The 15,831-nt window shown below is 35.6% G+C and overlaps 1 protein-coding gene across 1 annotated transcript in view; it reads left to right on the top strand.

Annotated features, from left to right (window-relative positions):
- The window catches only part of Ddx4 (DEAD-box helicase 4), a 69,064-nt gene that overhangs the window by 29,847 nt on the left and 23,386 nt on the right, over positions 1-15,831 (top strand). The window contains exons 8-15 of the mRNA XM_052743291.1: positions 1,190-1,249; positions 9,242-9,343; positions 10,212-10,292; positions 10,794-10,835; positions 12,788-12,835; positions 12,926-12,973; positions 13,204-13,346; positions 14,150-14,302. Of these exons, the coding sequence (XP_052599251.1) occupies positions 1,190-1,249; positions 9,242-9,343; positions 10,212-10,292; positions 10,794-10,835; positions 12,788-12,835; positions 12,926-12,973; positions 13,204-13,346; positions 14,150-14,302 (677 nt within the window). The remainder of the gene's footprint in view (positions 1-1,189; positions 1,250-9,241; positions 9,344-10,211; positions 10,293-10,793; positions 10,836-12,787; positions 12,836-12,925; positions 12,974-13,203; positions 13,347-14,149; positions 14,303-15,831) is intronic.

Here is a 15,831-nt window from a genome sequence, read left to right as displayed (position 1 = left end):
GAGTTCAAGGCCAGCCTGGTCTAAAAGTCAAGTTCCAGGACAGCCAGGACTGTTACACAGAGAAACTTCATCTTGAAACACACACACACACACACACACACACACACACACACACACACACACACACACAGTCAAAGAGGGACCTTCAGCTAGGTATCAGGATCATGTTTAAAAAATATAAAACAAGGGGACTGGAGAGATGGCTGAGAGGTTAAGAGGACTGGCTGCACTTCTAGAGGTCCTGAGTTCAATTCCTGGCAACCACATGGTGGCTCATAGCCATCTGTAGTGAGATCAGATTCCCTCTTCTGGTGTGCAGGCGGAGCATAAATGCAGATAGAGCACTCATGTATATATAAAATAAATAAATCTTAAAAATAAAAAAAAAACATTAGCTAGGCAGTACTTTCGTGCATGAGTTTAGATGATCGCCTGTCAGCTGTTTGGTCTCTTGACATCATTGCCATTTGTTTAAAGTTCTTGAATACTGGACCTTAATGACATGTAAAGATACCTTGAAACTATCTCTGTATTTCCCAAATATGCCTTTGCTGTAACTTGAAGAACTTAGTGTTATATTAATAACATAAAACTCTGAGAATGGAGCTTAAGCATTTATTTTCACCCGGTTTACTTGGGTGTCTTTCAGTGTTGTGATTGATCCTCACACCACCGTTTAGAGAAAGTCTTGGAAGTGTACTGGCACTGTCATTAAAACAGAAAAGCCATTGGGTAATTGAGTGACTTAATTAGGGAAAAATGAGGGAAAGTTTGCATGGATTTAAGAAAGCACCACTGTCTAGCGTTATTAAGAATGGTAATTACAGAAAAGGAAATGAGGGCATTTCAAATAGAACAGTCTTGTGTCTCTAGTAGCTCATGAATGCTTTTCAGAGCCATATGATTACTTGTGGAAGTTTTTCTTTTTGTATTTTTTTGTCTAGCACAACAGTGAGCAAATAGTCGGTGCTCTATCATACACTTAACATTAAATATTGACATACATAGACACTCTGTGTAGGGAATTTACCCTGAGCAATGTTTTTATGTTTCTAGTAAAATTATTTTAAGAAATGCAATGTTTATATTTCAGCTTGAAAAATATTCATATTAAGTTCTATTCTGTTCTTTAGTTTTTATGCCATTAAAGTTACTTCGATGCTATTCACATGTTATGTTTCTATTCAAGGGTCTAATAATGACTGTGAAGACAATCCAACTCGGAGCAGAGGGTTTTCCAAGAGAGGCGGTAAGGAGGATGCTTTGAACAGTTTGTATGAAAGACAAAACTGACAAAACCAACTTTAGAAAGGCTGAAAGAAAAGAAATGAAAGCCTTTAAGAAAAATATGTTGGTATATGCCCCCTGCTCCTAATCCTTGAGCAGCTATTTGAAGGTCCACCTCTAATGTCATTAGATATTTGGTTTTTTTCTTAGGATCTCAAGAATGTACCATCATTTACAAAAGAGAGATGTTTAGTGTCTTGATCAATCACAATTTAGATGAACTGAGAATGAATTTGTTTCTGAAAAAGGTCATTAGAAATTTGGAAGAGGCAAGAAATTGCACATTATTTTTTGTTCAGATCTCATTGATAGTCCATCATTCTTTGTTAATTCTACCTCTAATGAATTTGAGGTGAGATGGTATATTACAATTGTCATTCATACTTTTTTAATATATAGAGAGACGTGTTAAAACAACAGCAGCAATACCTTCAAAGAATGCCAGTGAAATTATGATAGAGTACTCACTCGAGTACTCATCTATGCATATCTGTAATAAAAGCTTTTTTGTTTGGAACTCCATCACGGTATGACTTGGGAGCATCTTTTGTTTTGCCTTTGAGATACTTCCCCTCCCTCCCCAGTGAAGCTATCACTCAGTTTCAGATTGAAGAAAGACTGTTTCCTAAATTAAGCCTTATGATAATTTTGCAAAGATGTGATAGTGGAGAGAAAAACAAAATTAAAAAAAATTCTCATTTGAAAAAACCCACAACAACAACAACAACAACAGTGCTAGCCATCAAACCCAGGGCCTCCTGTGCTCCCAAGTTCTCCACCACTTAGCTGCATCCCCAGCCCTGATTCTCTTCCCCATTTCTTTCTTTCCTTTTTTTTTTTGTAAAATACTTTTTTGGTGGGTCCCCCCCCTCCCCCGAGACAGGGTTTCTCTCTGTAGTTTTGGTGCCTGTCCTGGAACTCACTCTGTAGACCAGGCTGGCCTCAAACTCACAGAGATCCGCCTGCCTCTGCCTCCCAAGTGCTGGGATTAAAGGCGTGCGTGCGCCACCACTGCCCAGCCTTCCTTGTTTCTTACAACCAGTTTTTTTGATATCATCTGTTTGGAAAAGATTGTTCATATTTTAAATATTCTGATTGTTTTCTGGAGAATGATGAATGTTTGTGTGTAGCCATAAGTTTCTCCTGTCCTGTCTGGACCCACGGTCGCACAGCCGCTTGTAAAATAATCACTCAGAGGCTTAAATATTAATTGTAAATTATATGGCCTATGGGTCAGGCTTCTTATTAGCGAGCTCTTATAACTTAACCCATTTTTATTAATCTGCATGTTGCCATGTGGCCGTGGCATTACTGGTCTGCTGGCGTCTTATTGCTCCTTCAGCGGCAGGCTGGCGTCTCCTTGACTCATTGTCTCATCCTTAGTTTGAATGTCCCACCTAACCTTATCCTGTCCTGCCATAGGCCAATGTAGCTTTATTTATCTTCCAGTCAGAGCAATACATATTCACAGCATACAGAAAGACATCCCACAGCATTTGTCTTACCTTTAAGTCAGATTAATTCGTATTTAAATGAGGAACCAGAAGTCATTTGGAGCAGTCTGTTCATGTTTCTGACTTAAAGCAGTGTAGGATGATTAGCTGGGACATAGCCATTTTCTAGGGTCTTCTTGATTCCTGTTCCCTGGAGACATACATATTTTAGACTAGGAAGAGCTAGCACATGGCCACTCAGTGAATGTGTGTGTGCTTATTTTGTAATATGATATACATAATATATTACTAGGTAGCTCAATACTTACGAAAACTGAACACCTCAATTTATTCACCACACCTAAGTTAAGAAATAGAAATTACTAGCACCTCAGAAAACCCACTTTTTATACTTATCTTCACTTAGAAACAATGCATTCTGAAGGTTAATTTTATTCTGACTTCTAAATGTATAATTTTCTCTTTTTCTGCTTGATATAAAGGGACTAATATAGCAGGTGCTGTTTTGTTTTTTTGGCTCCTGTTTAATGTTCTGGAGAGCCTTTTATGATATTACTCTTATAGATCATTAACATCGCTGAATAGTCTTTTTTCCCTACTAATAACAAGTATTGGGGTTGTTTTCAGTTTGGGACTACTATGAAAGTGATGCTGTGAATGTTCTAGTATTTTTGTACATTGGTATACATTTAGGAGTAGAATTACTGCTTAATGGGCTATGGAAAGTTTTAGCTTTAAAATACATTATGAAACATTTCAAAGAGTTTATAATACTAAGATATCCCTCACATCTATATGCTTTACACTTTCCTTTTTCATCTGAACAGTTCACTGAGTTTTGTTGTTGAACCTCATTATGCTTTTAGTTTTCATTTACTTTTGTGTGTAAAGTAGGAATCAGAGGCAGACAAAGTAGCTCGGTGGAAAACAGTGCTGCACAAGCTTCTAGGTTTTCTAGCCACACTTTCTGATTTTCATTATGGAGTCTTTAAACATCTTCCTAATTGAGTTATTGGTATTTTGTGATGCATACCACTTTTCTTTGAATTAATACTTCATATATTATAAAATTTGCCAGTTGATTTCAGTATGTTCACTCTGTTGTACAACTTTGGCTAATTCTAGAACATGTAACAACGTGTTAATATGAGTGCAGGATTTCTTTTGGAAGAGAATGAAAATATTCTTTTCTGAAGATTATTACCATACGTTAATCAGAAACTGCTGCTAATGAAATATAGGCCATATCTCTTTTTATCTTTGAATTCAGGACTCACTACCTCTAGAATATACTGTTGGAACTGAACATATAGCTCAGTGGTAGAGCATGCATATGGCCCTGAGTGTGATTCCTAGTACTGTTCTTTCCAAATGATAATGTTACTTAGGAAGTAACGTTTAAAGTAGTTAATTTAAAAACAATTTAATGACTCAGAAAAGTAAAGAATACTCTGTTATGAATGAACACTTATATATGGATACCTATATTTAGCAAGAACATTTTTCTGCATTTCTTTCAAAGCCTGGAAAAACTTAAGAATTATGGGATGGTGAAGATAGTCTACTTTATATTTCATCTCCCCTTAACTGACTGATACTGGTTTATATTCTGTCCATATTTTGATAAAAAGTTAACATATATCTGTCACTACTAATTCAGTATATTTTAAGATTCTTTTCTATTGAAAGTATGGACCTGCTGGGTTTGGTGGTTCACATCTATAATCCCAGGACTTGAGAGGCTGAGGCAGAGGATTGCTGTAAATTTCAGACTGGACTAGGCTACAGAGTAAATAAACTCAAGGATAGTTTGGAACACATAGGAAACCCTTTCTTAGTTTCCATGTTCAAGAAAGTGTCAGTCTGTTTGATTGATTGTTAATTTTGTATTCTGTTCTTCCATCAACCCATTTATTTTAACAAGGTAATTGTTAAGATTATGGGACCAAAGAGTTTGTGCCCCTTCCTTAAGGTAGTATTGCCTATCTTGAGGGAAGGCATAACACCCATGTTCCTTCCATCTCTGGTAAATATTCTAATATGACTTGGAACTGGCATCAACTCTGGAGGAGCAGGGCGTGCTTCTTTAAATGCTTGCTTCTATTCTGTGTAGACATATAACATAAAGATGCTAAAGGTGCCAGAGCGCAGAGGGGATAGATTGGCGACCTAGCTTGTACTTAGAGAAAAGAATAGTGTGACTGAAATTTTAAAGCATAGCACATAAGTTAAACAAAAATGAATCAAAAGTAGATCTGAGAAATTATAGTGGAAATGGAAAACAAAATGTAGTTAACTGATTGGAAACAGAGTAGAATGTCTGCTTGCCCACCATATACCTAAATATCTTCTAAGAGAAAACAAGGAAAAGGCAAACAGGAAAGACGACTATTCAAAGGGAATAGATAAGACTTCTAGTTAGTCACAAGAGTTCTGAGCAAATTAAATAAAAACAAATTCCTAATCTCATGCATATATTGAAATTAAAGTGTTTCAAAGGTTGAAATCACTGGAAAGGGCAGGGGATACATAATAGTAAGTAGGTTCAATATAGAATACTATATTTAGAATGTTGAGGAATAGCTTTGAATCCAGATTGCTGTATTCAGGTATTTAGGTGCCAGTGAGAAATTATGCTATTCAAGTAAAAACAGTATTTAACACTTTCAAGATATTATAGATAATACTACAAAAATAACTATGAAATCAGAGTCAGAAGAGGGCAACAAGAAGCATGGAGGAGGGAGGAGCATCAGTGAGGAGTGCTAACGAGATGACTGCATATGTAAAGGCACATGGCTGCCAAGACTGATGGCCTGAGTTAATTCCTGGGACCCACCATGGTAGAAGGATAGAATCAACTGAGAAGTTGTTCTCAGGCCTGTGCGAGTGTTGTGACATGCATACAGCACCCCCATACACACATACACACAAACTAAAGTAGTAGAATTTTCCCAGGGGCCTGCCCTGAGAAGATTCCTGCCAAGGTCCTGGGGGAGACACTGTCCAGCGTGGGGTAAGCTGAGGGAAAATAATCTATGTACACCACGCTCTTTATTTCTTTGTCCGTTTACTTTATTTCTCTAAGACAAAATTCTGTCTATACAGCTTCAGTTCCATCCTCACATACAGCTCCTCTGTGTACCTACTGCCCTGTCAAAGACCTAACTAAGCTCCTATGCTTTCGACCTCATCTTTGTCCACTAAGCTCCTATGCTTTCGACCTTATCTTTGTCTTCTGTTCCTTCGTCCTCCATCTTTCCTTCCTTGCCCTTTACCCCTTTACTCTGCCTTCTTCTCTTCTCTCTGGCCACATGGTTCTGTCTACCATCTACAGAAATTGCTGCCTTCTTTGTCTCATGGCCACACTCTGGCCATGGCTCTGCTCTGGCCAGGAATCCTGCCCCATCCTTCACTCCACCTAGATATGCAAAAACCTCCTTTGTTCTGAGTTAATTGCTCTGGAATGTCATTTTCCTTGTCAGAGGAAGGGAGGTCTGAGCTTCATTTGCACAAGAAACAAAACTATGCATCTACAATCAGCCTGTCTCCTAGACCCTGCATGGATGTTACCTAGTGGATCAGCAGTAGGTCTGAGAAGCTAAACTGTTTGTCATATAGCCTAGTAGTATATGGGCACACAAGAATTTCATAGAAGACAGCTGATATATTAAAAACTGAATAACACCAAATATTCCTTGATAAAGGGCTTCCTCTAGAAAAATGCCTTGACTTTTCTAGGTATAGCTTTAATATACAGCTGAATCTCTATAATATATTCTTGCAGCCCACTGCAATAAAGTGTAATAAAACAGTGATAAGGCAAAAACGTATGAAACTGGTAAATATATTGGTGAACTTAAGTAAATACTGTATAGACTAGCAGTAATGGCTTAAGGGTGTTATAAACACTAAAGAACTAAAATACTATCAAATGAAAGATTTAGGTTCATTGTCAGCTTGAAAGGAAACTAAAAGTTGCTTTTGACTAAAATTGAAGGATAATCAGAGAAAGGACAAAATAAAGTGTATGCTTTACTAATAGAGGAGATCCAGTAGAGGGCGGAACTCAGGAGGAACAAGGCTATGTTGAAAATAATTTAAATATTTTCTGAATTAATACAGAGAGAGGGAGAAATGGTTTTCTCTAAGGATGACCCTCCAATTGGTAATCCAATACTAATTGATCAGCCCTGATTTCATATACATACAAGTAACACTGAACAGACTATGCAGGTTGTATTTTTATATTTAGGCACATGTATATATTATAATTAAATAAAAAGAAACCATGATTTTGAGAAAGAGCAAGGACAGGGTACACAGGAAGGATTGGAGTGAGGAGGGGGAAAGTGAAAATTGATGCAATTCAATGAAAAAAAAGTTAAACCCCTCAAATAGTTAAAAAAAAAAAAAAGCTGAAATACCAGATTCCAAAGAAATCATTTTTTACAAGGAAGGGTTTTTTGCATTTGGCAATAAAAAAATGATCTTTAAAAAGCATTTCCCTAGCTGTTCATAAATTAATTAGAACACTAAAGGAGAAAAAACAAAACTGAAAAAAACCTCAGTGAAGACAAAAAAAATAACAAAAACAGAAACAACCATAAGATGGTAGAAATAAAAATCCATGTGTCAGTAATCATAATATTGGTAAATATATTCACTGATAAATTGAAAAGAGAAAGTTAATTAGTATCAATTCAAACTTAGTTGATACAGAGATGGGAAACAAAATATAATTTAATGTAGAGTATTAGGAATAAACATAAGGGAAAATTCATAAGTCATAGTATGTTTTAGTCCCATTTCCCTCATAAATTAGGAATGAGCAAACCACTAAGGATGTAGATTTGAATACCAGCTAACAAGTTTCATGTAACATTTCTATTTGGAATAATAGATTCCAAAATCATAAATTAGATGCTTTCTTAGCATATATCGAAATCACATACAAATTAATCATTTAGTAAGACCAGATGAAACTCAGAAAATGTGTTACAGAATTTATTGTTTCTCTTATTAAATGAAGTACAATAAAAATAAAAAATTGAAAGTATACCAAAAGCAGAAGTCAGCAATAGAAGTCTAAATTTCTCAGTTTATGAATAGTCTATAGTGGAAATGTATTTATTATCTAACACCAATATAAAATAGATCATAATGTGTGAGATACAGCTAGTTTATTTCATGGGAAGCTAGTGAACTGAGTTCCTTGAGGAAGACAAGTCAGTAGAAAGAAGATAATAGAGCATGTGTGATAGAGTGCTGTTCCTGGTAGACAAGAACAAAGCCAAATAAAAAAAATGTAGATCACCTTCTCTGGGATTCTACAACAGAATTAAGCATGCTGCTTAAATATATGTACGTTGATGAGAATATCAGCGCAGGGAAATGTAAAACAATACAAGGTGTTGGTTCAGTCAGTGAGAGAGAGAATGCTTAAGGAGAGAAACAAGGCAGAAGAAACTCATGGCTACAGTTAGCATCTTAGTCTTAACTGGATGGCAGGTCCATAGTCTTAAATTACGTTTTAAATTTAGATACATGTTTGATGTCTTATTTGATGACCTTTATGAAAATAATTTCTGCTTAGAAAAGAGAAGTCCAGAAGATTTTTTTATGAAAAATAAGAAAGTTGATAGACTTTCTTTTAAATGTAAAGAGACACAAATAATTTAGAATTATTAAGTAGACATAACTATTAACTATTATTGACAGATTAAGGATTGTGTTGGCTAATAGATACATAAATCTGAATTCTCTTTGATTTTTAAAAATTTTGTTTTTGGTGGTGCTGAGGATAAAACACAACTTCTGTTGCATGCTTAGGCAAGTGTTCTACCACTGAGCCTTATTTCCAGTGCACAAATGTGCTTTGAATTAGTTCTCGTATTTTCTAAGCAGGATTTTAAAATATACGTAATCTACCATCAATAATTAAATATATAGGACATTGGATTTTAGTAATCATTGTGTTATAAATAGATGTAAATGCAAAAACTAAACATTAGTTTATTTTCTGTATAGTTGACCTTTGGTTTGGAAGTGATCTGCTTTTGCGTTAGGTGGAATCACATTTCACTTTTAATTTGTAACAGAAAATGAGACTTTATATGCACCTAATTCCCTGTGCTTTTGTTAAGGTGTTTATTATTTTTCTATAGGGGACAAATAGAAACTGATTTATTTAATCCTGTAATAGATTGCAAAAATCCAGCTAATGGCGCAGTTGTGGCAACTTGACATTCAATTCAAGTAACATGCTTCTTTTACTCATTTTTGATCTTCAAACAATGCCCTTTTTTCCTGTCATAGAAATATACATATGGGTAAAGCACAATATCTATAGGTCAGTTGTATCTCTTGAAAAGTTAACTTTCTGTTATTTAAGTGTTCACTAAATCCATTTAAATTATACAAAGGTTAAATTCAATTACTATGTCTCCAAGATTTCTTTGTTGTTATTTTGTGCTGTTCTTGTGTGTATTTTAATATAGGCTATCAAGATGGAAATGTTTCAGAAGCTTCAGGGCCATTCAGAAGAGGTGGAAGAGGTAGTTTCCGAGGTTGCCGTGGAGGATTTGGTCTAGGAAGATCAAGTTAGTAGTGGATTGATTGCATAAGATGTTTTCATTTGTTAAGAAGGAAATGATTTTCAAAAATCTATTGCACAAAGTGACCACAAGGATTATATGAGTATTTTAGTAGAGTGACAGATACAAATTAATCACCCATATCATGGATCATTACTTTTAGAACATGGGTAACTAAATATTATATTGGAACACATATTTCAGAAGTTTGTGTTACCAAGTCTTTATAAAGCATTATGTTTTGGACATAATGGGAACTATGGCTGATCTTTTAAATAAGTGGTCATCTTATGGCTCTCCCATTCATACATTCTTTCACCAGTATGGCTGTCTACTCTAAATTCTTACAGACATCATTTTCTAGAAATACTGTTTCAGAAGTCACTGTTGGCATGTCTTTTAATAGAGGACAGATTAGTGACATTGGTAAACCTGTAATACTCATTAAACAAATGTACAGAATTGAATAAATTGCCCTTTAAAAAGAAGTAACGGCCTCTGAAGAGTTTGTAAATCTGATAACATTAGATTTGGCAGTGGTGGGAACAGGGATGGTATTTTGGTGAACAAGTAGTGAAATGATGCATTGTGGTTTCTAGGCACTATTAAATTGCTATTTTGGGGGGGGTGGAGAGGCTTTTGTTTGGGTATAACATTGACCTTAACTTATTTATAAAATAACATTAATTTTTGAGGGAGTTATTTGTAATTGAAATATATAATTTGTAGAGAAATCCTTTCTCTGACATTGTGATTCTTATTATACTATTTTACACATCTTTTAGCCAATAATACCATGACTTGGGCTTCTTTACTAAATGATTGTAAAACTTTATTAAAAGTAACAATCAAATTCTGTTTCTTTCAAATAAAGATAGTGAATATGAGCAAGATCAGGGGACGCAGCGTGGTAGTGGCCTTTTTGGTTCTAGAAAACCAGCAGCAAGCGATTCAGGTGAGAAATGAAACTTTTACTGAGGCCTAATATTCATGTATACTTTGAGCAAGAAGGCATGTTTAAGTATACTGAGGCTTCCTGACAATTTCCTCCAAATCTTAGTTATGTAGGCAAAAATACATGAGTAGTTTCGCCTCCCTTAGAAAACTGGCACACTGTGAATTATCTTTGTTGACTGACAGTATGAGATGTGAGCAAATACTTTTAAGTGGAAAAAGGAAAATAAGGCTTGTATTGGTTTCAAAGGTAAGTTTCTGAAGTATAGGGGAAGATGATGTGTATGATTTGAGGTGAAATGGGAAAACACACACACGAGTGAAAATTGCCTGGAAAAGAATAAGGTTTAAATGAATTCTATGAAATCAAAAAATCGAAGAAATTAGGAATTCTGGGTTATGACTCTATACTGAACACAGTTATCTGTTCTTTGTGTGTCTGATGGGTGGGGAAGTGGGAGGTATGTTTTCTCTAAAGGTGTCGCAATATAATGTCTTCCAGGTAATGGCGACACTTACCAAAGCAGAAGTGGAAGTGGACGAGGTAAGTTCTCCCTTGACTGACTTCTAGCAGTTTAAATTTATTGTAATCTAAGTTTATTTTCTTTAGGATAAAAGTAATTGTCATTGTTTCTATATACCTAATAAGTATGAATTTTACATGGCCTATTGGGGTTCCTTAATTTTCTAGGTTATTTCTGATCTAGCAGTCCCATTGTAAGGTTTATATACAATGAGAGTATTTATAAACACCTGCATAAGGATACCAAGTTTTCTTTATATCAAGTAAAGCCTGAAAACCACCTAAAATTCCTCAATATTTGTTATAACCGTAAAATGGGATATCATGCAGATAATAAATATTGAGATATTTGCATAAATTATTAAAACACTTTTCCTTTCATGATCTAAGAATAAAGGAATGCTAACAGTAGTACAATAAAAGTGACTTTTTTCCTCTCAAAAAGTTTTTTCCTTTTAAATATCTTTAAGTATTGTATGAAACTTAATATACTTTGCCGATCAGTAGATCAGTAAAGTTTACTTGATATTTGGTAATTATTAGTCTGAAAGCATTCAAGGTAGCAATCTACCCCTGACTTCTTACATTCTTCAATATAGAAAAAAGTTTATTAAAATCCAGTTTAATAAGATTGTCCACAGATGTTTGTTTATAGCTTGTCTAAAGAGGGATTGGGAATATTCAGGAGTTGTCAAAGCCTATGGGGACTTTTGAAGTGGGACTGAAAGCATTTTGCAATATGAGTTGACAGTGAATCTATGGGGACAAGGGATAAAGGTAGTCGCTCAAAGGTGATACATTTAAATGTCAGGTTGACAAGGGATAACTTATTATAGTTTATGTTAATTAATTAATCTTGACATGATCTATAATTACCTGGGAACCACATCTTTGGTATGTCTGTGAGGGATTTTCTAGACTGGGTTAATTGAGGTGCAAGACTCATGGGATCCTAGACCAATAAAACATCCCCAGCGTTCATTGCTCTCCACTTGTTCACTGCTAATGCAGGGTGATCGTCTTCCTCAAGCTCCCTCTGCCTTGGCTTCTTTCCATGATAGATTACTAGCAATTCTGAGCCAAAATAAGTCCTTTCTTCCTTCAGTTGTCTTTTGTCACATCAGTAGGAAAGGAACCCAGACACTGCATCCCTTAACCTGGTCAGGTTGATTGCTAACCTAACTCAGCTAACTTGTGAGGATTTGGAATTGGGAAAGAGGTCCTTTCTTCTCTTTGAGAAGAGCAAGTCATGGTGCCTGAACTGTTTGTACAATATACACAATGTGGTTTATACTGAGTACTTGCCTTTTTCTGTGAGGCTCTTGGATTTTTGTTATGGTATATACTAGGCAGAAGGTACATGAGTTACCATTCCCCTAGTGAAAATTCCAGATATAAGTCTTAACTGCTCTGGTAAATACTTGTGTTGTCAAAACTCTAACATGAATAAGAGAAGACTCTGGAAAACTTAACCCACATTCCTTTTTTCTTGGTTGAGTACGTTCCTTATTTCACTTTATGATCTGAGTCCTCCCAGCAAACCATCCATGCTGGGGGATGGCCTAAGTTTCAGTCCCTTTTAGAAAATTATTCCCTTGCTGACCAGGAAAAAGATCTCATGGCTTAAGCAAAAATAGTAGTGCAGTCTGTAATCTACATAAAATCACCATGTTGAATACCAGACAACCTTAAAATGTATAAGATTCTTGCTTGCCACCTCCCTCTTCATCTTACTCCTCTCCTCTCCCTCCTTTCTTTTCATGCTGGGGATGGACAAACCCAGGCCTTGTGCACATTAAATGTTCACTGGTAGCACCAAGCTGTGCCTGCAGCCTCTGTCTCAAACACCATTTGTAAGAAGAAACGTTGAAGATGCTTGCTGTTTTAAGATTTACCCACTTTGAATGCAGTGAGAGTAAAGATGTACACAGCTTTGTATCTTAATTGATGATCACTCTGAATTTCTTTACCAGGTGGTTACAAAGGATTAAATGAAGAAGTAGTGACAGGCTCTGGAAAGAGTAAGTTCTATTTTGGAAAAGGCTTTGATCTTTGTAGTACTGTTCATTTTACTCTTCGATTAACATCTTTTTTGTTTTATACCCCTTAAGATTCATGCAAGTCAGAAGCTGAAGGAGGAGAAAGCAGTGATATTCACGGTACATTGAAATTTGCATTATCTATTTGAATATATGTTGCATTTCACTAAGGTGAAAGTATTCAAGAGTGTGGACTAAGGTGAAAGTATTCAAGAGTGTGGTTAAATTTAAAACATTTGAGCAATAATAATTTTAGTAGTGATTTCTACAGTATTTTCTATTTGGTTTTTGTCCTTTTCTCTTGTTTCTACTTCTAGTATGTAAATTATATTTTTCATTTCTATTCCAAGGTCCAAAAGTGACATATATACCCCCTCCTCCACCAGAGGATGAGGACACCATCTTTGCACATTATCAGACAGGCATAAACTTTGATAAATATGATACCATACTTGTAGAAGTTTCTGGACATGATGCACCACCAGCAATTTTGGTCAGTGTATTATTTTTATATTGATATAAACATATGGTATAATTACATTGCTCTCAATATAAGTTATCTTTTAGTGTCTAGGATCCTTGTTGAAAGTTGAGAAGCATTGTCTACCATTTTTAATAGGATTGCTCTATCAAAAGAGAAAGTGCTAGAATTCATATCTACTCCTTGTACCATATTAGGAACTTGTTTCAATTTACTAAAAGGCTACTTTTTTTTTAGAGAGGAAAAATGTTCACATACTAATTATGTGAGAAAAGTAGGTCTTAGGAAGTGGATTCTGTGTGTATGGCTGGTTTGCCTGTATATGTCTGGGCATTACATGCCTGGTGGCTGCAATGGCCAGAAGAGGGAGTGCATCCAGCTCCTGGAACTTTACAGGTTGTAAGCCTGTATGTGAGTTCTGGGAATTGAACTCATGTCCTTTCGAAGAGCAGTCAGTGCTCTTAACTGCTGAGCCATCTCTCCAACCCTGGGAAGTGGATTCTGTATGGAGAATAGCAGAAGTGTTCTATTCCCTGTTAATAATTATCCTCATAATGAGCCTTTGTTACTTATCAGAGTTTTTTGTATCTCACAGGGCTTAAGGGGGCAGAAAAAGATATTTCTAAGCAAAGTCTATGGAATATACTTCTACTATGTCATGAAAATAGGTTCTCATGTATTTATAGTGGGGTATATTGGTTAGTGTGTAAAGTGGAATCCACATTTAAAGTTCACTTAAATGGAGTATGTTTATGAAATGGTGAGCATATGATGTGCACAATTTATCATTTAATCATTGCTTTCTTTTCTTTTAGACTTTTGAAGAAGCTAATCTCTGTCAAACCCTGAATAACAACATTGCTAAAGCTGGCTATACCAAGCTTACTCCTGTGCAGAAATATAGCATCCCCATTGTGTTAGCAGGACGAGATCTGATGGCTTGTGCTCAAACGGGGTCTGGGAAGACTGTAAGTCATCTTTCCAAATACAGCCAGCCCTCTATCAAACTTTTTTTCTTCCTAAGCAGCTTGAATCTCTTCTGTTGGTTAGAAGATTATTAGTGGTCTTCTGATTTGGGGTTTTCTTAGTGTTTATGTGCTTCTGTTTTCTTGCTTCCTTTTGTTTTTAGGCTTGAATGCTGTATATGCCTATGTAGGTTCATTTTTATCATGCTCTTGGGTCTATATAACTCGTTGAGGAGCATCTAGTTCTACATGTTTCAGTTACAGTCCACATGCTTACATTAGTCTTCATAGCAAGCCAGAGTGGCAGAAGTCTTCTTGTCTAAGCAAAAAGGCAAGACCATTGGGCCATGAGACCATAAGGGCCACTATCACTTGAACAGAGATTTGTGGTTATAGCTACCTTGAAGAAGCTATTTTTAAAATTGAAGTTAGCATGCAAGTAATAGGTTTTATTATAGCATGTATACATATATGTATGTCATACTCTGCCATTGTCCCTTTTGTGGATTGCCCTCCCATACGTCCCTCTTCTCCCTCCTGCTGATCCCCTTCCTCCCTCCAAACAATCCTCTCTTATGCCTTCATGTCATATGTTCATTTACCCTTTCCTAACCTCCCACTTGTTCCCATTGAGATCTCATCCTTCCCTCATGGTTATGGTCTCTTTCTATTTCCATGTCTTACTCACAAACAAAATCTGTATTAAACTTTGAGATAAAGCGTAGTATTTGTCTTTCTGACTCTGGAGTATTTCACTTAACATAATTATATCTAATTGAATCCATCTTCCTGCAAGTGTTTTGATTTAGTTTTATTTATGGTTGAATGAAATCCCATTTCTTATATTAACACATTTTCTTTAACCATTTATCTATTGATGGATATCTAGGCTAGTCCTGTTTCTTAGCTGTTGTGAATAGCGTAGCAGTAAACATAGATGTTTTGAGTGTTTTTGTTAGAATCCTTAGGATGTATATCCAGTAGTATTTTGTTTGTTTCTTCTTCTTCTTCTTCTTCTTCTTCTTCTTCTTCTTCTTCTTCTTCTTCTTCTTCTTCTTCTTCTTCTTCTTCTTCTTCTTCTTCTTTTTTTTTTTTGAGAAATATCTATACTGATTTCCATAGTGGTGCCACCAGCTCACATTATCACCAGTTAATATATAAGGGTCGTTTGTTCTCTTGATAGCCATTCCCACTGAGATGAGATGAAATTTGAAAGTAATTTTAATTTTCATTTCTCTGATGGCTAAAAGATATTGAACACTTTTTAAGTTTATTAGACTTTTTATTATTTTGGGGATGATGTATTCAGTTCATTACCAATTTATTAATTGCTTTTAGGGGTTACTCAAAATTTGAAGTTTTTATCTTCTAGATAATGCTCCCTCATTTGGTATATAGCTGGCAGACAATTTTTTCCCTTTATTCTGTAGGTTGTTCAGAAGCCATGTAATTTCATGTAGTTGTAAATTCTTGGGGTGGTTTTCTGTATTACCAGAATCTTAAAACAGTTTCAAAGTTTCAGGTTTTACATT

The sequence above is a fragment of the Peromyscus californicus genome, unplaced genomic scaffold, assembly GCF_007827085.1.
Source record: "Peromyscus californicus insignis strain IS unplaced genomic scaffold, ASM782708v3 Scaffold_18__1_contigs__length_77618521, whole genome shotgun sequence".
Classification (NCBI taxonomy): Eukaryota; Metazoa; Chordata; class Mammalia; order Rodentia; family Cricetidae; genus Peromyscus; species Peromyscus californicus.
The sequence above is the reverse complement of the archived record's forward strand: the minus strand, read 5'-3'. Positions and strand labels throughout refer to the sequence as shown.